Source organism: Vidua chalybeata, chromosome 3 (assembly GCF_026979565.1).
Source record: "Vidua chalybeata isolate OUT-0048 chromosome 3, bVidCha1 merged haplotype, whole genome shotgun sequence".
Lineage (NCBI taxonomy): Eukaryota > Metazoa > Chordata > Aves > Passeriformes > Viduidae > Vidua > Vidua chalybeata.
The window spans coordinates 103762723-103789245 of record NC_071532.1 but is presented as its reverse complement, the minus strand read 5'-3'; the positions used below and the strand labels follow the sequence as shown (position 1 = coordinate 103789245).

The 26523-nt window shown below is 47.4% G+C and overlaps 1 protein-coding gene across 1 annotated transcript; it reads left to right on the top strand.

Moving 5' to 3' along the window:
• Positions 1-2143: 2143 nt before the first annotated feature.
• Positions 2144-26206, top strand: SDC1 (syndecan 1). Its single transcript, XM_053939667.1, has 5 exons — positions 2144-2428; positions 23392-23473; positions 24510-25003; positions 25210-25339; positions 25865-26206. The coding sequence occupies exons 1-5, from the start codon at positions 2372-2374 to the stop codon at positions 26029-26031; spliced, it is 930 nt and encodes a 309-aa protein (XP_053795642.1). The 5' UTR covers positions 2144-2371; the 3' UTR covers positions 26032-26206.
• The last annotated feature ends 317 nt before the right edge of the window (positions 26207-26523 follow it).

Sequence of the window (26523 nt, the reverse complement as noted above, 5' to 3'; positions counted from 1 at the left end):
GCTGGAAGCCCTTGATCCAATTCTGGGAAATCCCCACAGCTCCACTGTACTGGGCAGAAGCAACCAACTCCTATGATCCCCTGAGCTCCAGGCTGCCAAGAAACTCCTCTCCATACAAGTCTCATCTGGCTTTTCAGCATGGAGTTCTTTTGACTGAAACCACAATACTTAACATGCTTCAATGATCAAGCAGAGGGCACGGGAATGTCACTGAAAACACTTGGCTTCCGAACGCTGCATTGTTCTTCTCTCACCCCATTCACAGATCCCAACTAGAACATCCCAATCAAGCTCTAAATCTTTTCTGGCCAATTCAGCAAGAAGCACCACAGACCTATTTGATCAAAGACACACACAGGCCCACGCTGGCATGAAACCCATGCGCCACTCAACCCCAGCAGTGCCCTACCACTGCTCCCAGGAGTGCTGTGAAAGTGTTCCCTCCCTCCACTGTGCTGACAGGGTCCACCAGATGCAGCACTGGCCAAACTGACCCCTGCTCCACCAAAATCTGCTGAGAAGGCTGGCTGTGCCCAGCATGCATTTCCTGATTCCCAGTAATGACTGTGAAGATGGATGTCACCACCCGCCCACCAAGTCTGGGTGACGTTTTCAGCCTTGTGCTCTGCAGGTCCTGGCACCAAGCACCTCTGATCCAAGCCCTGCCCCAAAAGTCTCATATCCAATGTTCTGGTTGCACCAGGTTCAAGACATGGCAGGAAGAAGAACGTGGTGGCCATGGCTGAGGGAAAGGCAGGGTGGTAGAGGCTGCATGAGTAATTTAATAGAGAGGGAAAGAAAGTAAGGTAATTAAAGACGTGATAAAATCTCAACAGTTTTAGCCACGTTGAATATCCAATTAGGTCTATAAAGCCTTTGGGCCACAGCTGTGGGAAGGGATCCTGGGTCTGGCACAGATTGATCAACACCCACCGAGAGCCTCCAGAGCAGCCAAGAAACACCAGTTAAGGCTCTTTTTTGGTTACCCCTCTCCCCAGCAACTCCAGGGCAGCAGGGCCCAGTGGCTGCAGCCTTAACCACATCCCTCATCCATCCAGCTGTGCCATGGCCATGCTGTGCCCATTGGCCATGTGGCCAGTGTGTGCTGCTGTGCTGCTACAGCTTCCAGCATCTGTAAAATTCCTAAAATCTGCCTTATTTTTTTTTTTTTTTGAATAACATTTGCACACACATTCAGCTACATTGTTTATAGCAAACATTTCAACATGTGCTGGCACAAGCAGAGAAAATAAAACAAGACAAATGAATGGACTGGAACAGGAACTCCAGCCCTGACCCCGTGGAAGGGTGATACGATTCATCCCGCAGTGTGTTTTTGCTGGATGGCTGTTGCCTCATTTTTGCCATCTTCAGTGGGACGTGCGAAGACCAAGCCACAGCAGGACTGAAGTCGCTTTTAACTCCAGAAAAAAAAGGGCGAGTTGCAGGAGGGCGCTTCTTTCAAAGCGGCATTTTTGCCGCAAACCTCTCTCAGCATTTTACACTGCCAGAACTCCTGTTCCGAGCGGCAGAAAAACGTGTGCACGAAGGCAGGGGCAGAGGCTATGGGGCCGGCCCCGGGGACCTGCGGGCAGGAGGGAAGATACCTTACTTCCCCAAACACGTATTTTCTGGGGGAGAAGCCCCCGCTGGAGGTGACCGGGAGCTCAGAGGTTTGCCCCGGGTGCGGGGCCACCGGGGAGAGCCCCCGCCCCTCTCTCCGGAGCGCCCCCGGGCTATTCCCACAGTGAAACGGGAAGGGATGGCTTTTAACAGTATCATTATTATTATTATTATTATTTTGAATTATTATTTTTAGCGAGAGGGAAGGAAGCTCGGCGGGAGCAATGCCTCTGCCAGAGAGGAAATCTGGGAATGCAGTGGAAGGGAAGCGGCGGCTGCCGGGGGACCGGCCGGGGAGCGGGGGAGAGCGGCCGGGGAGGGGGCACCGGCGCAGGTACCGCGGCGGCAGGAAGCGGGGGCGGGCGGTGGGGCAGGGCGTGCCGGCCGGGCCGGGCTGGGGCTGGGGAGCCGGGCTGAGCCGAGCCGAGCCGAGGGGAGGGGAGCGGAGCGGAGCGGAGGCGGGGCCGGCCGGGGGGTGGCCGTAAGGTGAAGGTTGTTGCAGTGGGTTCATTAAAAGACAGAGTTCAACTCCTCGCCATCGCAGAGCGCTGCTGGGAGGCTGGTTCGGCTGCGTGCGAAGGGGGAAAAGGAGGGAAATAAAACAAAACAAAACAAAAAAGAAACCAGAAAAGGGAGCAAACCCGCAGCTACTTAAAACAATTCTAAGAGGAGCGGAGCAAGAACGGCGTTGGAGACGGCGGGAAGCAGGAGCAGGCTGCGCGCTCCCGAGGCCCGGCGAGGAGGAAGGATGATAAACGTGGTGGCCGTGTGGCTGGTGGCCCTTTGCTTCCAGGCTGCTGTCCCGGTGAGCCGAGCGGAGCGGGGCGGGCGCGGCGCACGTGGGGCGGCGGGGCCGGGGTGCGGAGCGGGGCCGGGGCCGGGGCCGGCGGGGCAGGGTGGGCCGGGCCGGGCCGGGCTGGGCTGGGCTGGGGGGACCGCCCGGCTCCCCGCTTCGAGGGGTTCCCGCAGGGGAGCGCAGCGGAGCCCAGCCGTGCCGGGGTGGAGGGCTGCGGTGGCCTTTGTGCTGGCGGCGGGCCCCAGCCCGGCTGCCCCGGCAGCCTTAATTCAAACCAGACCCGCCGCGGCGGCTCCCGACCTGCCCGCGGCTCCGCCCCGGGGCGCCGCGGAGCGGGCGGGCGGCGCTCCCCGCAGCCCCCCGGCCGCGGGACCCCTCGGTGCGCCCGGGAGGGCCGGGGGGGGTCAGGATGGTCCCGCCGCCCCTCCGGCGAGTCGTGCCCCGGAGGCGGTGAGCGGCGGGTCCGGGGGAGCGCTGGCATGTGGCCCTTTGTGGTGCGGCTGTGGCCGAAGTCACGGGTGACTCCTGAAGCTGGGGCGCTCCTGCCGTGCCCCGGCACAGCGCCGGAGAGCGCGGGTCGGTGGCTCCCCGCCGCTTTTGTGCCTGAGAGCCCCAGGGCAGGGTACGCCCGGGCTTTGCTTTCTGCCACGGAAACAAAGGTCCCGGTGCTGCCCGGCTGGGCGCACGGCCGCGCCGGTGCCGGCGCTCCCCGGAGCGTGGTGACCCCGCGGCAGAGAGGCCTGTCCCGGCTGCCGTGTCCCGGGAGCAGCTCTCGGGGCTGCCCGGAGCCGTGCTGGTCCCGCAGCGGCAGCAGCCGCCAGGTGTCATCCGCGGACAGGGGATGGCTCTGCTCCTGCTCCCGCCCCGCCTGCGAGAGCCTTTCCGCGGAAACCTGGTTCCGCAGCCCCGTGAAGTGCTGTGCTCTCTGCTTCAAGTCTGCGCTGGCAGCCTGGGCGGCGTCGAGCCCCGTGTGCGGTCGGAGGGTGCGGGGCAGGAGATCTTGTGGCCGCGCCTCGAGGGGCAAAAAGCCCCAGTCCCATCGCTTTCTTCTGAGATGAGGGACACGCTTCTTTGCTTCCCGTGTGGTCCCCTACCAGACCTGAGTGTGCACCGGTTGTGGAGTCTTCCCCTTTGGATGAGTTAGGCGGAAAAAATGGAGCATGAGATAGTTTGAGCAGGCAGGGCTATCAAAGTAAAACTGGTGGGGTTTTTTTCCTTTGTGACATGATTGATTTAAAACTTGCTTAGGGGTAAACTGCAGCACCAGTCGGATAAGGAGTGGCAGAACAAAGTGCACAGTGGGCTCTGAGCTGCTTGAAATACCTCTGGTTTTGCTGTACCATTCTGTCTGTGAACTTTGCCTATAGTTCTGGACGTGGACCCTCCTGGCCCACATGGCAGTGAGTCGTTATGAGATGGCTAAAAATTACAAACATGTGAGTGTAGGCAGCACTGTTCCATGGGAGGAAGGCTCTGCTCTCAATTTCTGAGTAAGCTTCTGCTTAATGAAGTGGGGAAACTGCAGTTAATTTACAGCCTCTGTACTCTATTTGGATAAAATTCCCCTGTGATAAATATTCCTTACTAGAAATGAGAAGGACATGAAGTAAATGCTTGTCTGGAATTCTCCTGTGCCTATGAGACACTCAGGCCTGGCTGGCACTGCAGATCGAGGGGTCTCAAGGGTGAGCACACGGAGGAGCAGAAGTCCTGGGGCTCTCCGGGGTGACTCAGCACTGAGACTGTTTCCCTTCTGGTGATCACATGGCTCTTTTTTTCCCCCATGTCCAAATGTCAGTGACGGGGTCTAATCTGCCTTTCCCACCCATCTGGAATAATTATGATTTTGCATTGAGTGTCTGAAAACCTCCCGTGTTGAAGCAGAGTGACCTTGCACAGTACTTTGAATCTGCCAGACTCCAGTGCTGTGGGCATTGCCATGGTGGTGTTGGGTTCTTGGTGGTCTGGTTGTTGGGATGGATGCCACTGCTGCTGGCACATGGCTTGGCCCTTGGCTCTTGCTGTGTAGCTTGGCTCATCTATGCATATTGTCATTGGAATAATAAACTGGAGCAAGAAACTGGCCAAACAATAGTTGTTTTCTTCCTTAGTACTCTTACCTGCAGGAATGATTTGGGAGGTTCCTGGTCTCCTTCAAGGTGACACTTCATTGCTTAAAACATTCTTTATGAGAGTAATTGCCCTCTGTTGTTATGATGGAGGCATGGACTTCCTTGAAATGAGAAGGCTGATACATCTTACCATTTTAACAGTTTAACCTTGTTACTCTCTAAAATAGAAACACAGTAAAACACCACCAGGAAGCCAACTGAGCCAAGATGTACATCCCGCTGCAGAAGGGCACTGGGCAATCCAGCCCCTATGGTGAGAGGAGGAGGGTTCTGATTGTTTTGTCTGGTGTAGGTGCATGCTGGTGGTTGACTGAAGCTTACCAGAGCAGGCCAAACCTTTTTCCAAGGGTGATGTCATTCCTATCTGAACATAAACTAATTAGAAGAAGTTGGGTAGTCCAGCTTGCTTGTTAAATGTGCAGGCGGTGGATAAGGAGGAAACACTTTATTCTATAGTATGCACAGAGCAGTCACAATATTCATCTAGCACTGTAAACAGAGCTTCTCCATCTGAACACTGACTTGCTGGTGACCACCTCCCAGTGAAATGGTGACTGCTGTATCTGCTCAGCTCTGAGTAGAGCAGTGGCAGATGAGCTGGAGTTTGTATGTTGTAAGGGGGCTCTGGTGCAGTTTTGTAGTCTTTGTTCCAGGTTTCTCTCAGTTTCAAGTGGTGAGAAGAGCTAACATTTTAATGGCAGCACCCTGAAATTTCTGGAAACAAACAATCCTCTCTAACAACCTGAGACAAGTTACAGCAAGTGCAAGAAATCTGTAAGCCTTCTAAAATTAAGTTAGTGCACAAACCTGAAATGTAGGCTGCTGTTTTAGCAGCAAAATTGGTCCATTTTAAGTATGTGTTTTGCATTGCCTGTACTCAGATGTCTCCAGGTGGCCTGTATACCAGCACTCTGTCCTAACCTTGTTTGAAGTGATTTCTGTGTCCAAGAACCATACTAATATCCCTGAGAGGGACATTCCACACTTGCTTCTGGCATCTGAGGAGCTGAGATTTTAGGCCCTCCTTACAGGGAGGAGGGAGCTTCTTGAGAGAGAGAAGATAGGGCCTTTTCCTGAATATGTGCTGCCAATTATAAAATTGCAGTGTTTCAGCATTGCAGCGTTAGTGTTTTAATCTAATAGCTTTGAGATAATAAAGAGTAGAAGACATCTAATACAGCACTCCATGACAGCTGAAGATTGATGGGCTTGCTATGTTCAAATGGCACAAGTCCCTCAGGACAGCGTTCAGCTGATGCTGAAGCACCTAAATGTAGGTGTCTGAGTATGCTGGGTGCTTAAGGCCTCATTAGAGTCAAGGCGATGTAATCACTGGAGCCAAAGAGAGTGATTATCTGACCAGCCCCTGCACGTCTGCTCCAAGGTGAGTTGCTTTGTCAAGGCTTTATTGGCTAGATCTCAAGTTTCCTATAAGAGGAGCACAGCACCTTTACTCTGTCGCCTTTATCTGAGAGCGATTTTGCTCAAAGTGATGGACTTTTTATCTGTGGAAATTTTTGGTAACTCTTTCCATAAAGAAACAGACTGGACAGTTGTTCCTGCCAAGAGAACTAGCAAAGCAGTGGAGAACATCAACTGCTGGCTAGAACAGCAGCTCTCTTCTGTTCTAGTGTAACTGTAGTCTTGCTCTGCTAAAGAATGTGGAAGAAATTAGGGGTTACAGCTGGGTCCTGTCTCAGCATTCTGAAGTGAGCAGAATATATATAAGCAGAAACATAAGTGGTTGTATTTGGGTGGGGGGATGGTTGAGAAAGCATCAGAACACTGTAATATTTAAAGACACTGTTTATTTGTGGATTAGATGTGAGGAGCTTTTGTTACTCCGTAGACTTTGTTATAGGCAGTGAACTTACAGTGGGGAAGTTGTTTTGGCAAAGAGTGCAAGGACTTCTGATGTTTCTTATAGGTTCACTTCTGAGTTGAGAAGATACTCTTAAATGCAGAAGGCAAAGTGCCTCCTTTGGAGTACTGAGTGTCAGCTTTATTAACAGGTCTCTAAGTTAGGGCTGTACTTCACCTGAGCTGCTGCTCTGCTGGCTACTGGTGTACCACAGTGATGAGCCTGATCTGGCCTGGCTAGAAACTTGGGACAGGGCATTTTCTATTGTGGGGATGCTAATGGAAAAGTTACTGCTCTGTGAAGCCTCACCTCAAGGTGAGATAACATTTGGACCTCCTACAAGCAACTCTTGTGGGGCAACATCTGCTAATGTGGTGGTTTCCCAAGCTCTCTGTTTCTCAAGCAGTGCTTGGCTGCAGTCGGCGTTCTGGGTCTTGTGGAACCGGCACAGGTCCAATGGAGTCTGTTAGCTTGGGCTCCTTGCCCTGCTCGACTGTAATGTTTGTATCTTGCTGCTGAGACCAGTCTCACCAGTGAGGCTTGCCTTGCTGGATGGGAACCGATGTGTTAGTGGGATTTGGATGGAGTTGGCAATGGAACTTCCTGTTGAGTCACTGGAGCTGCAGTAACAACTGAGTCATGGAGGTGTTGTAAGTCATGGCTTTCCCTGCTAGGTTTCTAGTTAGAAACTGCTTGAGGTATTTTCAGTTGAAGAACTCTTGCTGCTTCACCTCTGTGTCTTGCTGCTCTGCTCTCTGGCAGAACTATCTTCTCCATAGCCCATGTTTTTGTAACATGGTTCTCTTTAATGTCCACACATTTTGTGTCTTGGCATTCAGGCTTTTCTAATAACTGAAAGGTCTTCTGGATTGCTCTTGCAGAACGACTACTGACTAAATCAAGGGTGCTGATATAACATAAGAAACTGCCTGCCAACCAGCTTAAAATACTCATGGGTATCCTGCCTTGCATGAGGGCTCTATGTTGTCATACTCCACTGTGTAGCTTTTCTACACTGCCTGTGCAGTAATGTCAATGTCTTGATTGCCAGTCATAGAAGCAAAGGCTGACAGTCTTGATTTTTGGCTGTGGGCAGTCTCAGGCACACACTCCTGTCAGGCAGCCTTCTGCAAAGTACAGCCAGTTCACACAACGACTCCTCAGAGTGCACTGCCTCCATCACCTGAGCACACACAAACCATAGCTGGAGACTGGGGGTTGCTCTTTGTCTGCCTCTGCCATGTGATGAGGAACTTATTGCCTCTTTTAAATGTAAGGAAACTTGAACTCCATTCCACTTGGAAGGGGAGCATGCTTCTGGGCGGCACTGCAGACCATGATTGTCCTGTGCTGTACACAGGAAAGCTCTTGCTAATTAGTTTCTAATGCTGGTGGCTGTACACATCCTGGTCAGAGGCAGGCAGCAGCTCCGGTCCAGCCCCTTGCATATACAGGGATTACTGGAGGAGCAGGCTGTAGATTGAAGCCAGAGGTGGGCAGGGGTGAGTGGAGCCAGTCTGCTTTCTAGAGAGCAAGCGGTGATTAACCTAACGAGTTCCAGATGGGAGCTCTTGTGAAGCTCCCTGTCGTACAGCAGAGTGCTGCTGTGGCTGTGCTGGTAGGAAACCTTTGTATATTCTCTGGGGATCAGAGCTGGCAGCTATATTGCTGTAGGAAGAGACTACCTGGCTCTTTCCTGTCCCAGAACAGGATCCCATGCTGTCTTTTCCTATCCTTTGAGACCAGAAGAGTGGAGAAATACAAATATAGGTATGTATATATTTATAGAGAGAGACATCTATGCCTGCTACTTGTTATCCAACTGACAGCAGAGTTTGGAGGCTGTGTGTCCTGGCCCTAGCATGGTGATCTGGGAGATTTGATACCCATGCTTTGTACAAGCACAGGAGCTCAGAGCAGCCTGTTGATCTACCAATACATCAGTCTCTGCTAAAAGCATCTGCAGAGGAGAGAACCTGTTATCCCATTGACCAGCTAATAGGAATCTTCTTTAGGGACAGAGTCCAGGCTTTCTTCAGTCAGGAAGCTGATGGGTAAAAGCCCAAACTAGAGGAACCACAAAGCTTGCTTGAATTCTTATCTAACACAGATGCTAATCTATGTGATATTCTTCTACCTATTCGTCTACTCACTTGCTGTGCTCTGTTGCTTATGAAACTGTGACAGAGACTCTCACACCAGCAGATTCGATGGACAAATGAGATTTGTCCACCACACTGGCTCTAGCAGTGTGTAAGTGGCACCTCCATGCAGTGGAAGGTGGTGATGAGGCTTGCATCGAAACTTGCCCAACAGCCTGCAGCTAGACAGCTTTGACTTCTAAATCTCTTTCTGTCCTAACAGAGGAATCATCTAGATCGTGACTACTTTCCCATCAGTGAACAAAGGACGGAACAAAAGAGGCTGACTCTGGCATGTCTGGGCAGTGGCAAGGAGTGCTGTGCTATCGTGCTCACATCAACTGACTCATGGCCTGCAGAAGAAAGCTGCTGGCTTAATCCTGCAGCAGCACAGCTCCCTCTGAAGTGTGTTTAACCTGCAAAAAGTTCCCCAGTCTGCATCTGTAGTTGCACTGAGATGTGAAACACTGGAGCTTCTTTCTACACAAGCTGGAAGATGTGATTATGAATAATTAGAAATTATTACTCTAGTAGCTCAAAAGTGTTAAATGCTCAATGTGCCCTCCCCCCCCTCACCTAGCATGCAGCCAGAAGGGGTTAAAAAAATTCACCAAACATACCTACACTGGTGCTTGAAAGTAAATGTGGTGGGTTGACCCTGGCAGGGTACCAGGTGCCCACTGAAGTTGCTCTGTCACTGCCCTTCTCAGCTGGGCAGGGAGAGAAAATATAACAAAAGACTTGTAGGTAGAGATAAGGACAGGGAGAGATCCCTCACCAGTGACCATCATAGGCAAAACAGACTCTTGGGGAAATGAATTTATTTATTAACAATCATCTCAGAGCAGGATAAGGAGAAGTAAACCCAAATCTTAAAAACACCTTGTCTCCATTTCCCCCCTCCTTTTTTGGCTTATTTTTTGGCTTAACTTTAATCCACATTCTCCAGCTTCCCCCCCAGGAGTTCAGGGGGATGGGGAATGGGGGCCAAGGTTGGTTCATTGCGCGTTGTCTCTGCTGCTCCTTCCTCTTCAGGGAAAGGACTCCTCAGAGTCTTCCCTTCTGCAGTGTGGGGTGCCTTGCAAAGGGTTTGTCTCCACAAACTTCTCCAGTGTGAGTCCTTCCCATGGGCTGCAGGTCTAAATCACTGCTCCAGTCTGGATCCCTTCCATGGGGCGCAGTCCTTCAGGAACAGGCTGCTCCAGCTTGGGTCCCAGCAGGGTGACATGTCCTGCCAGCAAACTTGCTCTGCTGTGGGCATCTCTCTCAATGGGGGCTACAGGTCCTGCCAGGAGCTTCTTCCAGCATGGGCTTCCCATGGGGTTACAGCCTCTTTTGGGTGTCCCCCTGCTCTGTTTTGAGATCCTCCATGGCTGCCGGTGAATCTCTGCTTCACTGTGGACCTTCATGGGCTTCAGGGACACAGCTACACCAGAGGCTGCAGAGGAATCTCTGCTCTAGGGCCTGGAGCTCCTCCTGTCCCTCCTTCTTCACTGACCTTGGGGTCTGCAGGGTTGCTACTCTCACATATTCTCACTCCTCTCTTCTCTGGCTGCAATTACTCCTGTGCACTAACTTCTTTCCCCTTCTTTACTGTGTTATCCCAGAGGCACTGCTGCTGTCACTGATGGTCTCAGCCTTGGCCAGCAGTGGGTCTGTCCTGGCTGACTGGCACTGGCTGTGTCAGGCACAGGGGAAGCTCTGTCTTTTTAGAGAAGCCACTCCTGTAGTTCCCCTGCTACCAAAATCCTACAATGCAAACCCAGTACAATAAAGCATGTTAGACACAAGGTGTCTTGTGACCAACTTAAATGTTGGAGTCACAATTGTGTAGGAAATCTAATTGTCTGGCCTGTCTGTAATGCACCCTCCTCACCAGACTGCCTGCTGAGAACCTTCCTGTGCTTATTTGGGGGCATACTGGTTGGCAAGGCTCAAAACTATGCCATAAATCATTCTAATAATATTATGGTATTGGTAGTGTTCTAGTGCCTGGGGATGTTCTCTGATATTATTTAATTTACTAGTATGATGTAGCCAGTGGGTCTCTGGCTGCAGGCCCAGAATATTATGAAGTTGAGAAAACTGTGGTATCCATAAAAGAAAGTGAAAGTTCACAATAGAGGATCACAACTCTTCTCTTGGAAGCTGTTTTGGATTACTCAGAGAGATGAGCAAGTACAGTTGTGTGAGAAGTCCTGTGAAATCCATCAGCAAGGATTGCAAGGTGAATACTACACACCTGAGACAGCATTCAGTGTTTGTGTGATGGTGCTGATACACGCCAATGGCTCAGCCTGTGCTTTTAGACTTGGCCCATAAAGTGGTCCTTCAGCATTTCCTCCTCTGCTTTATTTAGAGGGATAATGTGCTGGCTGGAGTTGGTAGTCACTGAGTAGACCCAGAAATTTATTCATGTATATTAAATATCTTCAACTTAATGATATTTTAACAGGTTTGATTTGTTGTTATGTCACATCTTGGCTATACTGATGGTACCTCTTGACAGAAACTGGTCTGAACTAGGGGACATGCTGTGCTAGGAGTAACTTGGTAGTAAAGCATTCACCTTGCCTTGCAATTTTAGCACTGTTTTATTGACTTGTGGTGCCTGACAATCTGTCAGCAGTAGCATTAGTGGTGTGTCTTGTCTCTTCACAGTATAGATGTATAAAACATAGGGATGTCCAAATCACAACTTGAAATCTTATAGTTGCCCATAGGAGGCAGGAGAGCATCCAAAGTAGCATCTCCCACTAAACTCTAATCTATCACCTGATTTGGTGGCTGCTCTGAAAGAGGACCATGGGGAAGACAGGTGAACAAGCTGTATACCCAAAAATGACAGCAGGAGGTGGGGCTTGGATAACAGCTGAGATCCAAAGGAAGCTCTGATTTAGCTCTCCTTTGTAACAGTCCCTTAATGAGGGCTCTGCTGTACAGATGTGGTATGAAACAGTGTAACTGGGTGACTAGGTCAGAGTTAGTTTAATCCAGTAGGTGTTTGGTCAAGAAATGCTTAATGTCCATTAATTAAATGAGTGAAACAGTAGGTGACTGGTGCACAATTGCAGCATCAGACTGTTTCTGATGGTAGGATTTCATTTGGTGCTTCATCACTGACATGATACTTTAACACCCTTGTGACTCAGCATGGAAGTACAGCAGTCAACTCTCATAATCTCACTGAGGTGTTGCATAATTTAACTATGAATGGGGTAACTGCTGTCAGAACTTTGTAGTATGTGCTGGATTAGCAGTGCTTTTGTAAACCTGAGCACAGAGACTCCTGGGTGTCCCAGGAGGGACTGCTGTGAGCTTGGTCTGTGCCGTTTCATGTGGGTAGATCCCTGGCTGTGTGACCCAGGGGGTGTGAGCATGTATGTTTCTCTGAGGGAATCCATGCAGTCTGAACTGTCTTCTCCCATAGAATAACTCAGTGAAATATGGTGCAGCCTGTGCCCAAAGACCATCTGAACTACTGCTGCTTATTCCAAGGAGACCAGTAGCATCCAAAACCCATGATGCTTTTCTTCAGGAGCTGCTAGGACTGTTGTGGAAGGAGGGGGTAACAGTGAAAGTGCCTCTTTGAGAAGACTTTTGGGATAGGAGAACAGGGTATTCCTGATCTGAGATGTGCCTCCTGCTTCTGGTGGAGATGTTTCAGTCCTTTAGCGAATGGCTTAGTCATGGCAGTGTAACTGCATCTGTTACGGGGATGACTTCTGCATTATAAACAACCTTGGCTTAGTCAACCCTGAGATCCTGTAGATAAGACAAATGGGACAGCATGCCTCATAATGTAGGGAGAGACTTGATTTCATCAGATCTAAGCTGGCAATGGTGAGCCATACAAACAAACATAAAGAAAACACCAAGAATCATAGAATATACTGAGTTGGAGCTCCACAAGGATCATTGAGTCCACTGTGTGCTAGTGTAAGACCTGCCAAGATGCAGAAACTGCCTTGCATTGGGTCAAACCCAAAATGTAAAGCTGCCTGCATGGTCTGTGTGAGTCCAGCCACTGGCTGTCAATTGAGACTCATGAGTTCATTCTTAACAGACTGGTGCTGGCTGCTGTGAGCCCTGCTGTGCAAGAACAGAGTCCCTTAGAACTGGTTGGAGCTTAGTTGTGACCAGATCAGAAGGGTGCTGTGGAATGCCAACTCTTGGCTCATTTTGCTGCCCAAGTTTCGCTTCTGTAGCTCCCTTGCAAATAGCCAGGTCTTCTGTACCAGACTGACAAGCAACAGCACCAAAAAATCAGGTTTTGGGATGTCCCTGGTCCTGCCATCTGGTGTGCACATGTGGGAGAGAGATTGCATTGGTGCCTGGTCAAGCCAGGCAGCTCCTTCTGGGTGCTTCCAGTCCCCTGATCCATCAGCTCTTCAGTGGGGGTTGTGGTTGAAAGGGCTGGTGGTGATGCTGCAATTGAGAAGTTGAGTGTTACATTTATAGTGAAATACAGCATTCCAAGGGAACACGTGTCTGGGATGCTTGTATGGAAAATACAGAGTGTTAGCTGTCCTGGTTTAGGTCCTGTCACCCCGGGACATTAGAAAAAAATAATTTCACAAGGCTTGGAGACTTCATTGTGCATCCCGCTGAAGAAAATGTGGAATTTTCACCAAAGCAATCAAGGAGGCCTTGGATTGTTGAGGCTTGGGATGTTGTCATGGTATGAAGAAGCTGACATAAGTTCTGTAAGTTAGACTGTGAGCAGATCAGTTGGGAAGATAGAGCAGAGTTTGATAGCAACAGGCCTTGCAGCTGGCAGGTGTTTCTGTCACTGAGGTGTAAGCAAATAGAAGTAACTTTTGTTGTCCTGTCCCTATCCGGTTTCTGCAGAATACATCCTCTTATAAAACATTATCTGGGCAGTTCCACTGTAACTCTGTGTAACTAATTGGAACATCTCGTCAGCTTTTTTGTTGTTGTAAGGCCATGTATTTGTAAGTTTAAGTAGTCTAACTTAAGTTTACCAATGGCTTTATCTGAGACCTTTGAGACCAGGGTTGCAAGTTCATCTTTCTGCTGAGGTTTAAACAACATCCTAGCTGCCAGGAGCAACAAGTCCTGCCCTAAGTACAAGCTTTTAGTTTGGTACACTAGGGATTTTTATCTGAAACTTGGATTTCACTAATTTAATATAGCACTGCAAGCAATTTGCTCAAACTAGAAACATGTATGCATCAGTAGTAGACTGAAAATGTTTCTGTGATCCTTCAAGAAATCTTAGAGCTTGGTCTCCTGGCTCCTTGGCATATCTCACATTAGGTGATTGCTGGACTTCAGGGTGGAGAAGAGGGAAACTCTTGAGATAAGAACCTGAATCTTTTCCTATCCTTGTGTCTGGACACTGAAGGCTGTTGCATTTTCTCTTGTCTGACAGTTGTTCCTGGCTGCATGTTGGCTTCCCTTCCTCGGGTGAAGCAGAACAGTGTCTTTCCCCTCAGAATACTGTGTAGCATGGTGATGAGGTGGTTTTTGACTTCTGGGACCACATCTGCTCAGGTCAGAGCACTTGTGCAGCTGTAGCACTGCTTGTGGTAGTTTGCTGATCACATAAAAGCTGCCATGGAGCTCATTTGAAATGGGTAGTAGTTCCACCAACCAAATTGCACAGCATTTGTCTCCAGGAAACAGGCTTCCCTAGGCCAGAGGCACACATGTTCTGGTGCTGCTGAGAGGCATCAGCGATGCACAGGGCGCCACCACCATAATTTGAGGACTTGAGATGCCACAGACCACATCTTGCTTTCCTATAGCTTTTTCCTCTGACTTCTGAGCTGGGACCTCCTGAGCTGATTGGCCGAAGATGACGAGAGCAAGTTGTGCTCCCGTGGGACCAAAGCCCCTGAGCTGCCTCTGCCATGTCCTGACACTGGTGTGCTGCAGGCCCCTGCTCTGTCCTGCAGCCACGGCCTCGGCAGGAGGAGCGCGCGGGGCCGAGCCTCTGGGCATCCTGGAGCGAGGCCGACAGCCCCACGCTGAGCATTTGGAGCTCACAGGGCTGCTGGGACAAGCCAGTCCCAAATGGAACAAATGGGGGCACTCACCACCTGCAGGTCTTCCCTCAAACCCAGCCTTGGACTCCATTCAGCAGCCTCAGGGCTGTAGTGCCAGCGGTCTGCTGCACTGGGAGCTGGGTGATTTCTTAGGTGTGTGGAGAAAGGAGACTGGCTTCCCCAGCCCACACATGCTGCTAAGGAGCAGCCAGGCAATCTGAAGCCCAGTTTCACTTGTCACAAACTCCGATTCTGTAGCAAGTTTAACTGCAAAGACAGTCCTCAGTGCTGATCGCTGAACTGGGTGAATGGGTGTCAAGAGATGGGGCAAGGAAAGGAATTTGCCTCCACCACAGATCAGCTGGTTAGGAATAATTGGCAAAAAAATAATTGGCAAATGAAGACATAAGCTCAGTGTGTTTATATGTGCAGGAGGCAACACTGCAAAGTCCAGTCTCTTACTTAAAGTGGCCGTGGCTGCTCATGCCTTGTGTGAGGTGAGTTGCTCTTTCTCACCTGAACTCCACAGCAGGGGCTGCATGTGTGCAGGAAGAAGAGGCAGCAGGTGTTTAGATCCTGTCACTTCTAATTTCTTCTGCTGGCAAGAGGGTTGCATTTATCTGTGCTGTAGTTACCAGTATGTGTGGGTAATGTGTGGGTTTGGGCTGCTGGAGTCCTCTGCTGGATAGGTTTCCATTTCATAAAGATTTTCTGCTTGCCAGCATGCTCCCCTCTTTAGCCTTACTTTGTTAGGTTTCGGGGATGGGTGGCCCACCTCTAGCCTCTGCTGAAACCAAGCAATTCTTGGCCTGTTCCTTTCTAAACAAGCAGATGAAGTGGCTGTTGCAGTAAGAATGAATCTTCCGTGCTGGTTTTGCCACACTAGGAAGTAGGAAGTGCTGGTGGCTTTCAGTCAGCGGGTTTTAAGACAAGTTAGGTTTGCCTAGTCTTGACTTAGGCAGCTCACTGCTCATCTCTCAAGCCAGCTTAAGTAGATTGAAATTAATTTCCCAGGATGGATGGGCTTCAGTGAGTTGCACCTACTTTGCACAAACCCTGAAAGCTGTGGCTTTCTTGTGCTAGCTCAAGAAACAAATGCCTGAACTATCAAGTATGTTAAAGAGCTGCAGGGAAGGATCTTTAAAGAAAAGTGCTTTATAACATAAAACTGAACTGGCTGCTTCTTATGAGATTAGCTGCAGGGAAATGAGCTTTCTTGTTAGACTGCATCTTCAAAGCACGGGCTGCCTTGAACATGGGAGACAAAAGGATCCCACTTTTGGCCATATTGTGACAGCCAGTCACTGATACAGAGTTCAGCTGTGTGCCTGTTGTATGCCATGTCTGTGATGTGTTGATCTGTGGTGAGATTCAGTCTTTGGCCTGGTCTGCATAGCCTGACTGGAAGGAGCAGGTTGGTGTGAGTGAAAGCAGTGTGTAGTAACTTGTTTGATACATTGTCCAGGTGAAAAAGCAAGAGCACAGGCTGTAACGCTTCTCTGTTGCTGAAGGACTGAGCAGGCTTCTAGTGGAGCTGGCTGAGAGGGACTAGAGAGGCAGCTGAGCTCTTCTGCATCAGAACTGGCACGGTGCTCTGTGCACTCCTGGCACAGAGGACTCCCATGCACAGCTGCTGTGCTGTCCCTGCTGCCATGAGCACGGCCATGAGCTTCCCCTGCTGAGGAATCCATAGCCCTCTGGGACTCCAGCTACTCCAGCTTTGCTCAGCCCTCTCTCATGAAGGATGTTCAATGTACTCTCTGTCCAGGAATAAATGGCAATTGGACTGGGCCTCCTGTAAAGTTCAGGTGGCCCAGGATGAAACTAGAACTGCTCTGGTTTGAACAAGACATCTGTCTAGCCTTTAGCTGTGCATTCCTACTCCTAGGAGGACTGGGAGGACTCAAAAGCACTGCTGTCAGACCTTGGAATAAACATAATCCATGAGCAAACACTGCAGAAGAGAACTGTCCCTACAGCCCCTGTGCTTGCTCATTTTTGTATGAACCTGTGTGGCCCTCTGAGTCAGCCTCTGATTTGTGTGTTGCCTGCAGTCTGGTGATGTGCATTTCCATAATGCATGGTGGGCTGGGGAATGAGTGTCAGCATCCCAGAATGCAGGCTGTGAGCCTCTGTGAATGCTTAAGCAGCCCTGGCTGCCACACTCTGCCCTGTGCCAACACAAACACTTGTGCATTCATGCACTGAGTAGGATTGGAAAACTGGTCCTGCTGGAAAATTCTTTGCATGATATTTTATCCTCTTCGTAATTTTTTTTTTTGTTAATTGGTTTTTTTGTTTTGTTTTTTTTTTTTTTTTTTGGGGGGGTGGGAGTTTGGTTGTGGTTTTTTTTTTTCCTTTTGTTTAGTTTAACAGGACCAGTTCCCTGATCTGGTTGACCGTGCACAAACAGACATGCAGGGGATGGTCCAGGAAACATGAAGTGACATGCTCTTGTGGGAGGTGGGAGTTAAAAGGGCCCTGCTGTACAGTGTGAAACTTAACCTGATGGCGACAGGCTGGTTCATTTTTGCACTTGGCATGTTGATTACTGTATTTCTGCCCTACTTATTTAAAAAGTTGCCCTGTCACTCTAAGGAGAAAATGTAAAGCTGATTGGGCAATAGTGTGGAGCCTCTAGAAGCATTGGGACACTGGCTGCTCTGCCTGTGGAGTAGCTGGATGCTCTTCCTTGGCCACTGCATCTTGTGTAAGGGATCAGGTTATGCTCCTACAGCTTGAAGAAAAGGAGGATCACAGCCTAGTGTACAGTGGACAGTCTAGAGTCTGCTTTGTTCTGCTCATAGTGGAATAGATCCTAAGAGCTCTCAACCTGTTTTGAGCAGCTGCTGGAAGGTGTTTTGCTGCCTTTGAGAGCTGAGTACTGTGTGATGATCAGGGAGTTCAAACACAACCAGGACTTCTCCCTCAAAGATAGTTCCTCTCTCAAGTCACCAGACAAAAATAGAAGAGGAGGCCAGTAAGAATGCAATTAACCAAGATTTTCCGTATTTCTTTTCCCTAATAATGATCTGATAGATAAGCAGCCAGATTAACTGGCTTGCTTACCTCTTTCTGCTAAAATGGTCCTTGCCTTGCTGAGCAAAAGAGCACTCTTTGCTTTCCACTTGCTTCTCTTTGGAAGGAGCACCCTCTGAGCCCCTATCCAGCCTTGCTCCAGGTGACAGAGATTGATTAATGGAAGGGTGGGGATGCTGAAGCTTGTTGATACACATCAAAAGGCTGTTGAGGGTGCAGGGAAACACCACCATCTGAGACAGGAAGGGCACTAGGAAGTAAGAAGTGCTGGTGACTTAGTTTGTAGAATCATAGATGGGTTTCGGTTGGAAGGGGCCATAAAGATCACCTAGCTCCAATACCCCTGTCATCACAGCATTCTTGATTGGAACACTAGCCAGAGATAAAATACTGCTTAAATCTAGGCTGTCCAGCCCTTGGACTGTGTGTGGGGTGGTTTGTAGCTGTCTTTGTGCTCTTTGGCCTGTGTTATTCTGCATCTTTGGCTCCTCTAGGAAGAGAAATACTTCATTAACCTACATGATCACCAAGGAGCACCAGGGTTTATTTTGAGCAGTGGAGTAGCAGGAGAAACAACCACAAGAGAATTTAGGTGAAGTGGTGCCACACTGCTGCTGAGTTCTGATGTAATAGGCTTGCATGCAAGCTTCACTCTTGACTTGCCATATAAAAGCATCAGCTCTCTTTCTGCTATTCCAGAATTTATGGCTGACAGTTAAAGAGAAAGTCTGCATGGCCAACTTAATTCCAGAGTCTGTATGTCTGTAAAAGAAGGGGGATGCTGGTGGTCGGTTTTATATGGTTGGGGTGGGGTTTTTTTTGGTTGTTGGGTGGTTTTATTTTTAAATTTTTTTCTCCCCTTAACCATTTAAGCGGTCTGCTGACCATGAACATCTGGGATTGGAGTTAATTGTCCATTGGCTATTAACTGCAGAATATCAAGGTTTAACAAAGCTAAAGTTTCCTTCAGCATGTGGTTTTGTCTTCCCCCCACTGAAATACCAATGTTACATTGAAGTTAGAAGCTCTTCGGGCTGCTCTGCCTCAGATAGTATTTCTGCTCTGCAGTATACAGGAAAAGGTGAAAGACAAACCTTTCTGTTTGAGTTTATTTAAGAATTAATTGTTCAAATACTTTTGAAAGTATTCTTCTAGATGCTTTATTGTAGCCAAATTACAGAGCAAATGCTTGCCTTGCTCTTGTATATTCTCTTAAACAAGAGCAAACTATAGGTTTTCCTTCCTATGCAGTTGCAATACTCTCACAGGATGGTTAGGGAGCTGTTTGAGGTGGGAGAGCTCATTACAGTTCATTCTTTTTCAGCTGAGTAAGAAGGATTTATTAGGGGAAATAAATGTGCAAATTTAACAGCTTTATTCAGCTAATGGAGGATTTCAAGTGTTTTTGACACTGCAGATCACTAACTGGATTAAGAAGAGCTGGATACAAACCATCCTTAATCTAGTTAAGGGCTTGTAGCAGCTTGTGGCAAAGCCAGTGGTTTTGCTTACCTCAACGAGCAATTTGAGAAAAGCTCTTTCCTTTTGCATGTATCAAATTAAATAAATGTGGTTCCCAGTTAGGGCAGGGTTAGATCAACTAATCAACTACAAATCTCCCCCTCATAATGAGAGAGTGCTTCAGATCTCTGCTATAGCAGGAGGGAGCTCTCTAGCAGCTGATGGGATAAGCCCAGAAAGACTCATGCTTTGAGACTCTGACCAAGATGAAGACTGAAGAATAGTTAAAAATGATACTTTAAAAAAGAAAAAAGTCTGGACTATGTCAGCCTTCTGGATCCAATAATATTGCTAATGAGTTGTGAAAGCCTGGCCCATTGTTGATTAAATTGAAGATGCCACTAAGCAGCTTTCTGGTTGTCCCAGCAGAACTGAATAACTATTGTTCTGCAACAATACAGTGCTCAGCAAGAGCAGAAGCGAACAGTCACCCCAGGGTTTCCCCTAAACAGGCTGCTTTGATCCTTGCGGAAGAGGGTCTTCCACTGGTTAATGAGAACTGGTTAAAGCATATCAAAAATACAGTTAAATATTTTACCCCTCACATGCAGCTGAATTCAGTGACAGCAAATCAAAAGGACTGGACAAGTATTTCCAACCAGTTGTCTGAACTTCTAACAAAACCATACAAGCTTGTTAAATGGTAAAAAAGCAACATGTTGTAGATGCTTGATAAGAATGTGAAGAGTTTTTGACTAGAGTACATGAGATCCCATCAGAGGTCCTTCAAAGGATCCACTGTCTGAAAGGCAGAGTAAGCTTGTTTTAAGCTGGAATTATTTTCAGCTCTTTCGTATGATAGCATAACCCAGTGTTCTGTGCCCCTAATCCTCTTGGCTAATCAAAACCTTTCCCATTGGTGTAAGTCAGCTTCAATAAAAGGTCATCAAAAAACCTTGACCATGAGGTGTTTGTTGTTTGAACAGCACAGTCTGTCTTCCTGATGCAAACCCAAATTAGTTCAGTCCCTTCCAATGCTGTCCTGAGTCAGTGTTTTCTAACCTTGCTGTGTCTGAAATCCTTCAGCAGCAGATCATTATAGAAACATGGCCTTTCTACAGTTACTTGTATTTTGTGGGGAGGTTACCATCTTTTATGTCCATTGAAATTGTAATTTATGGAGCAAGAAATGTAGTCTTTATATAACCATACAGTTAAATAAATTGGGCAAATGTTCCTTAATGCTCGTGTGTCATGAAATTGGATGGTGTCATGAAATTGGATGATGTCATGAAATTACAGCACTTTGTGGGTATTCTGACTGCTATCCACATGTGCTTAATCCTATACTGTCTCTTGAGTATTTGGGCCAAAGAAAGTCCCTCTCAGATCCCAAGCCTCAAGCTGCCTGGTCAAAGGGAGATGCAACAATGCCCAGAGGAGCAGCTGGGACAAGGGGACAAGACCCTTGGGGACATGTAACTTCACTAAGTTCTCATATAAAACTGGAAAGCAGGCTTTACTGATCCTGATTCTTGTTTTCTATTACTCTTACATGCAGCAGCCAACCTCAGGGGACTAGGACTGGTCTGAATCTGCCGTGTTTGGAGGGTGGGTGCTGAGCAGCTGCTGGACAGCTCTGCCCTGGAACACCTTGGGTCTCCCTTGGTTTAGACTGGGCTGCCCTGGGCTTCTCTCCTCTGAGGAGGACCTCACTGTCCCTGCTCAGATACAGAAATCAAACTAATAATCAAATGGGTGCATGACAAAGGCTGTGAAGAAGCAGAGCTTGCTGCAGCCTGGGAGAGGCTCAGAGCTCAGGTGTGAGGGGAGGTGTTAAGGGTAGGGTGGCTGGACACACTCAGTAAGAACAAAGGAAATGTTACACAACTGAACAAGCCTCACCTATTAACCCCTCAAGGGGAAGGGGTGGAGGCTCAATAGTCAAGATCAAGAGTTGCCATTTTATTTCTTGGCAGTCTGTGATCCTTTCAGGAGGATTGTTGAGGTCTGCAGATGATCAATCTGTCCGGGTGTTGTTGAAAATCCATATGAGCTACCCCTGAATATTCAGAATTGGGGGGGAAGGTGGCCTCGATCCTAGCTGAATGTTTGTGGTGATACAATTTTATGCTGTATTGGCAGTCCCTTATGTCAATAAAAAGCTGGAGAGTTTGCTTTCTAGCTGCTTCAAGGAAGTTTTCCCACTGGAAGGAGAATGCAACCCCCACCTTTAGCAACATGTTCCCCTTTTGCAATCAGCCAGGCTGAGTGAAAGAACAAAGGGTTGTGCTTGCCACTGCTGGTGTGAGAAGGAGAGAGAAAAGTGGTCACCAACCCCCCATCAATAAAAACAGTGCAATTTCTAAGGCCTCACTTATCTTCTGAATGTACTGGGAAGGGCACACGAGGGAGCTGAGTTTGGGCAGCCTGGCAGTTCTTTCTTTATGCTTTATGCACCAACAGTTCATACTCTTTAATATTTGAAGTGAGATCAGCCTGTGTGAGTCACCACCCTTCGACACAAGAAGGAAAACACACGGGAAGTACTTATCTGACCTACTTTCTGTGGAAAGGTGCAAAAGCACAGTGCAAACAAGCAGGGACAAATCTAAAAGTCAAAATTACCTCATGACTTGCAGTTAAGCAAGAGATCGAAGGGCAATTCATTCTAGAAATATGCTTGCAGAAGCTTAAGGAATAATGCTTTAGGGGTTTATTTTCAGTAGGGAAGAAAAATGCTAAAAAATGTATGTCTATATAAGAGGTTTTGTTGCTAGTTTTTTTGTTATTTAAAAAAAACCATATAACGACAATAATTGCCTAGAAGGGGTAAGATCTTGGGGCTGAATAGGGTGGTGGCAATTTGGTTACTTGTCTTCAGAGAGGTGGAATCTAATGGGCTAGTTAACCACCTTGGAAACTAGTTGTGTGGAAATGGGGGGAATTGATAAGGTATTAAGGATGGAAGAGAAAACTGGGTAAACCTGGTATCTTAAGAATAAGGAGATAGGACCAATAAACACATTCATTGTAGGTAATAAAGTGACAACTGCAGAGCTGTATTGTTTCAACAGTACATACTGGGCTGGCTAACTTCTTCCTGAGATGAGGATGAATGTTATATTAATTTTTAAGTGACACTTTGTTAATGCGAGCTAAAGAAATACAGTGGGCCTGGCTGCAAAGGATGTGTGTCCTTTTTTTACATAATAAAATGAGACTTTGCACTTTTTGGGATCATAGGGATCCCACAGCTTGGATGATTCAATGCGACATCTAAACTTGCAGATGGCAGTGCTGGAAAGAGGTGCCAAAAGTGACTTGAGCATGGGATAGAAGTCAAAATTTGTGAAAACAGGGAATGTAGTTGGATGTCAAAAAGATGAATTTTGGAAGAAGTGACTTAACGGGGCTTTGGTTTGAAATCTGAGAAGGGAAAATTACTAACCAGGTAACGGTAGCCCTGCAGAAATAAACCTGAGACTCGTCATGAGCTGAGAGTCAGGCATGTTGTAATGATAGGAGCAGTAAGTGTATACAGCAGAGGCCAATGAGATGCATGAAGTAATCATTCTGTAATTAGTAAATTAGTAAACACTGAAAGAGCATTGTCATCTTTGGAGATCCTGAATAGCTTTGAGTGTTGTATGCTCTGACAAACAAGTGCCATAGAACAGGGTTTTGGCCTCTTGTTTCAGCAACTGAATTTCAGTGCTGGTTAGTGCACTCCTTGGAGTGTAAATGGAGAAAGCTCAGGGCTTATTCTCCAATAGTGAAGGCTGGCTTCTATCTCCGGACTCATTTTGAGTGCCCATACTTAATAAAAGGGACATTGATTCTCCTTCCAGCCAGGTGCTTTAGTTTCAGAAATGTGAACAGTATTTGAGTCATAAAGGGAAAGAAGACAAGCTCCTTTGCCTCCCCTTCCTTTCTGCTCCTTAGAATTAATGCAGTGATTTGCAGATGGAGTAGCTGGTGCATAGGGAAGACACAAACAGTCAGCACCTGAAACAGGCTGGTAAGGACTGGGCATTGCCTGCTACCAGGATGCAACACCAAATGGATTCCTTGCTTTCTTCTTTCCCAAAGCAACTGCAGCCTGGAAGCAGTGCAGAGAAGGGAGACAGCAAGACTCACCTTTCCAACACCAAACATACTAACCAGACCCGCTCTTCTGGGGAGGGGAGCTGAAATGAAGGGAGAAGAAAAAATACTATCTGAACAAAAAATGTTTGTGTGACCTCTAGGAACCCCTAGAAGCGAGCAAGCAACCTGATCACTTCAATCTCATCACTGACATATCTTTTTGCTCTTCTCTTTAAAGCAAACTACAAATCTGAATCTTCCCCCTGAAGACCTTGATTCATCTGGTGATGAGGATGATGTTTTCTCAGGTTCAGGTGCAGGTGAGTTGTTAGCACTTGTGCTGATAGTGCTTGGTCCTTCTAGGAAGTGGCAATTGAGAGCTCAGTAAGCACCCAAGTGAAGGGGGGGTAGAGGGAGGAATCCACACACACACACCCACCCCAGAATATGAGAGCTGGGAACAGAGAAAGGGCCTAATTTATTAATCTTGTATTCCCTGAGATTCTAACAATTAGTAGAAAATGAGCTGTAAGAGACTTGAGAGGGAGCCAGAAGCAGAGGTACACTCCATGTGACTGCTAATGTGAGATATTGTGTGAAGAATGTTATGAAACTGGAGTTGATTCTTCACTCATGAAGAAAAGAGATCATAACAAGGTCCTTTATGAGCAGGTAGAAGATAATGTTTGAGGCTGTGTAAACCCCAGCCTACCAACATGTATCAAGTGCAAACTTTATCTGTCATCAGATGTGCATGTTCCCATGGGCCATAGATTTTTATAAGTGATAAAGGGGATTTAGGGTAGGGGGAAATGTCTGTAAAAATGATTGTTAAACTGCATGAGAGAGACCCTTGGTGTTCAGTACTGAAGTTGAGGGGATGCTAGTGAGAAAAGAGCAAGCTATTGAAATCTGAAGCATGCTATGCTTCTGCTTCCTTCCAGCCACAAGCTTGTATTTTAGATTATACTCTGCAGAAATTAAGACCCTGAAATCAGTGCCAGATGTGGTTGAGACTGAAGGTGTGACTGCTCTGAATCAAATAAAAGTGTTTATGGAAAAAGACTCAGATATCCACCCTGAGGAACCAGTGTACTGAAAGCAGATTTCCCTTGTCAACCTCACCACAAACAGGCACTTTTGCCTTGGGGACTAACAAAGTATTGCTGAACACCACATTGGTCTGTCCCTTCCTTATTCCACTGAAAAGGATGAGGAATTACAAACTGAACTTCTGTTATTATGAAAGTTGACTCTGAAGGTTATTTATCCTTCTTAGACCAGTGTCCTGAGAATACTATTAATAGGCTTCTGAACTGGCCAAGGATAATATTTTTTTGTTTGTTTGTTTTGCAGGTCCCCTGACTGACCAGTCTCGCACCTGGAGAATCCCAGGAGAATCAACTAATTCCTCAATAGTGGCAGCACCAGTGGATTTCAGTGAACAGCCGTTTCATGGGATTGAGAGCAGAACTGAAAAGGAAGTAATATCTCCTTCTGCAACCAGTAATCCAGTGACAGAGGAACCAGTTGTAGCTGTGAAGGATGAAGTATCCATCCTGGGCTCACCTGATGGGAAACCAACAAGCCACGTAGTCACAACAACAGTGAGAAGTCCCACTGCTCACTTTCCTTCCGTGGTTCATGTGACTCCTTCAGAAGCCTCTGCTGTGGTCCATGAGCTTGAACCTAAAATCCCCAGTTCTGATGTGCCAGACACCAAGGACGTGCCTGAGCCCCACTCTACTGTTCATGGTGAGGGAGACATCGCTGCCACCCCCGCGGCCACAGCTCCAAGGGATGTCGTTCCTACACATGAGGAGGTTTCTGAAGATGGCTCTGGAGACCCGGTGAGGGCTAATAGTTCTGACACCCTCTGCTGGGAGATGTCTTTAGTAGGATCTACTAAGTTGGTTTGGTAGGAATAGGTGTTAATTAGTCAAAAACAGTGATTGGTTTAATAGGTTATGTTGGTGGAGGGTTTTAGATGAGAAGAAAGTCTCCAGAAACAGAGATGACGAGAAACATGAATAACCTGCCTTGTATGTCCCAACAGGGAGACTTCATCTTAACTAAAGACGAGGAATTGTTCCCCACCCAGAACGCAGAAGTACTGGCTGACTCTGAGAGGAATGCCAAAGCAGCAGGAGCCTCGGGAATTATGGACAGAAAAGAAGTTCTTGGAGGTACCAGATATTTTGGATTTCTAGTTGGTAACAGCAGATTCCTGGAATCTCCTGGCAACAGAAGCTGCATTTGTGCAAATACATCTCTGAGCAAGGATGACAACCTTTTATGTTAGACCTCTGAAATTAGGGTGATGATTCTGTGTTGTCAAAACCCTAACAGGGGCAAATATTAGTTTACTAATAGCAGCTAGCAGTGACTGCTTTATCTGCAACTTTGTTTAAACCTCTTCCTTCACTCCTCTGAAAAGTTACAGTAAAATTTCTCTGTTGCTGCCTCAGTCAACTTACCAGGGTTGAACACTATAGCCGTGTGTGCTTTGCAGCATGGCCCAGTGGGAGATCCATGTCCCTAGGACTGGCTGCTGTATTTGAGCAGGTGCTTGGTTTGGGAGGGAACAGAAGGACAAATTAATTTAAGTCATTAAGCCAGGGACAGGTAAGGAACAATCTGGAACTTAAAATCATAGTAGTACTATCTGCTATGGCATCTAGAGTAATCTGTGTCTTTTTCTCCCCTTCCAGGTGTAATTGCTGGAGGACTTGTAGGCTTGGTGTTTGCAGTGTTTCTAGTTGCATTTATGCTGTACAGAATGAAGAAAAAAGATGAAGGCAGCTATTCACTGGATGAACCAAAACAGTCTAATGGAGGATACCAAAAACCACACAAACAAGAGGAATTCTATGCATAAACACTGTTCTTCAGGACACTTCTTATTCCATCTTTCTTGGACTCTTCTCTCCCTGCACGTGGACCTCCTAGTGTGCTTTGCATTAAACTTAAGCCATATGATCATTGGGTTATTTGCCCTTACCACTTTGCCATTGGAATTTTTATAACTACAAAGTAGATCTGGATTCATTGAACATTCCCTGCTTTCTTGCACAACTTTTTTTTTTTAACAGAATTAGAACTGCAAGTTCCTAAACTCACTTTGGTTTATCTAAAGACTGCTGGGACAGGCGGTGGGGAGAAGATAAAGGAGCACTGTATGTATAAAACTCTTGATATTTAGGGAAAGGGCTAGCAAGAATAACCAATTATCAGTGCTCAAATTCTGTATAGCAGGGGTCCTTCCTATTTAACTCATAGATGTGTTTTGAGTGTAATAAGTTGCTGTGCTGGGCAGACATTTGGTACACTGCTATCCTCTAGCTCTTTCTGACAGCTGTATTTGGAGCAC

What these genes read in the sequence shown, in the direction of transcription:
- SDC1 (XM_053939667.1), top strand. Translation starts at nt 2,372, where the DNA reads ATGATAAACGTGGTGGCCGTGTGGCTGGTGGCCCTTTGCTTCCAGGCT. An exon ending in GCTTCCAGGCTGCTGTCCCG is followed by an intron (nt 2,429 to 23,391) that starts GTGAGCCGAGCG and finishes TTCTCTTTAAAG; the next exon opens with CAAACTACAAATCTGAATCT. An exon ending in CAGAAAAGAAGTTCTTGGAG is followed by an intron (nt 25,340 to 25,864) that starts GTACCAGATATT and finishes CTCCCCTTCCAG; the next exon opens with GTGTAATTGCTGGAGGACTT.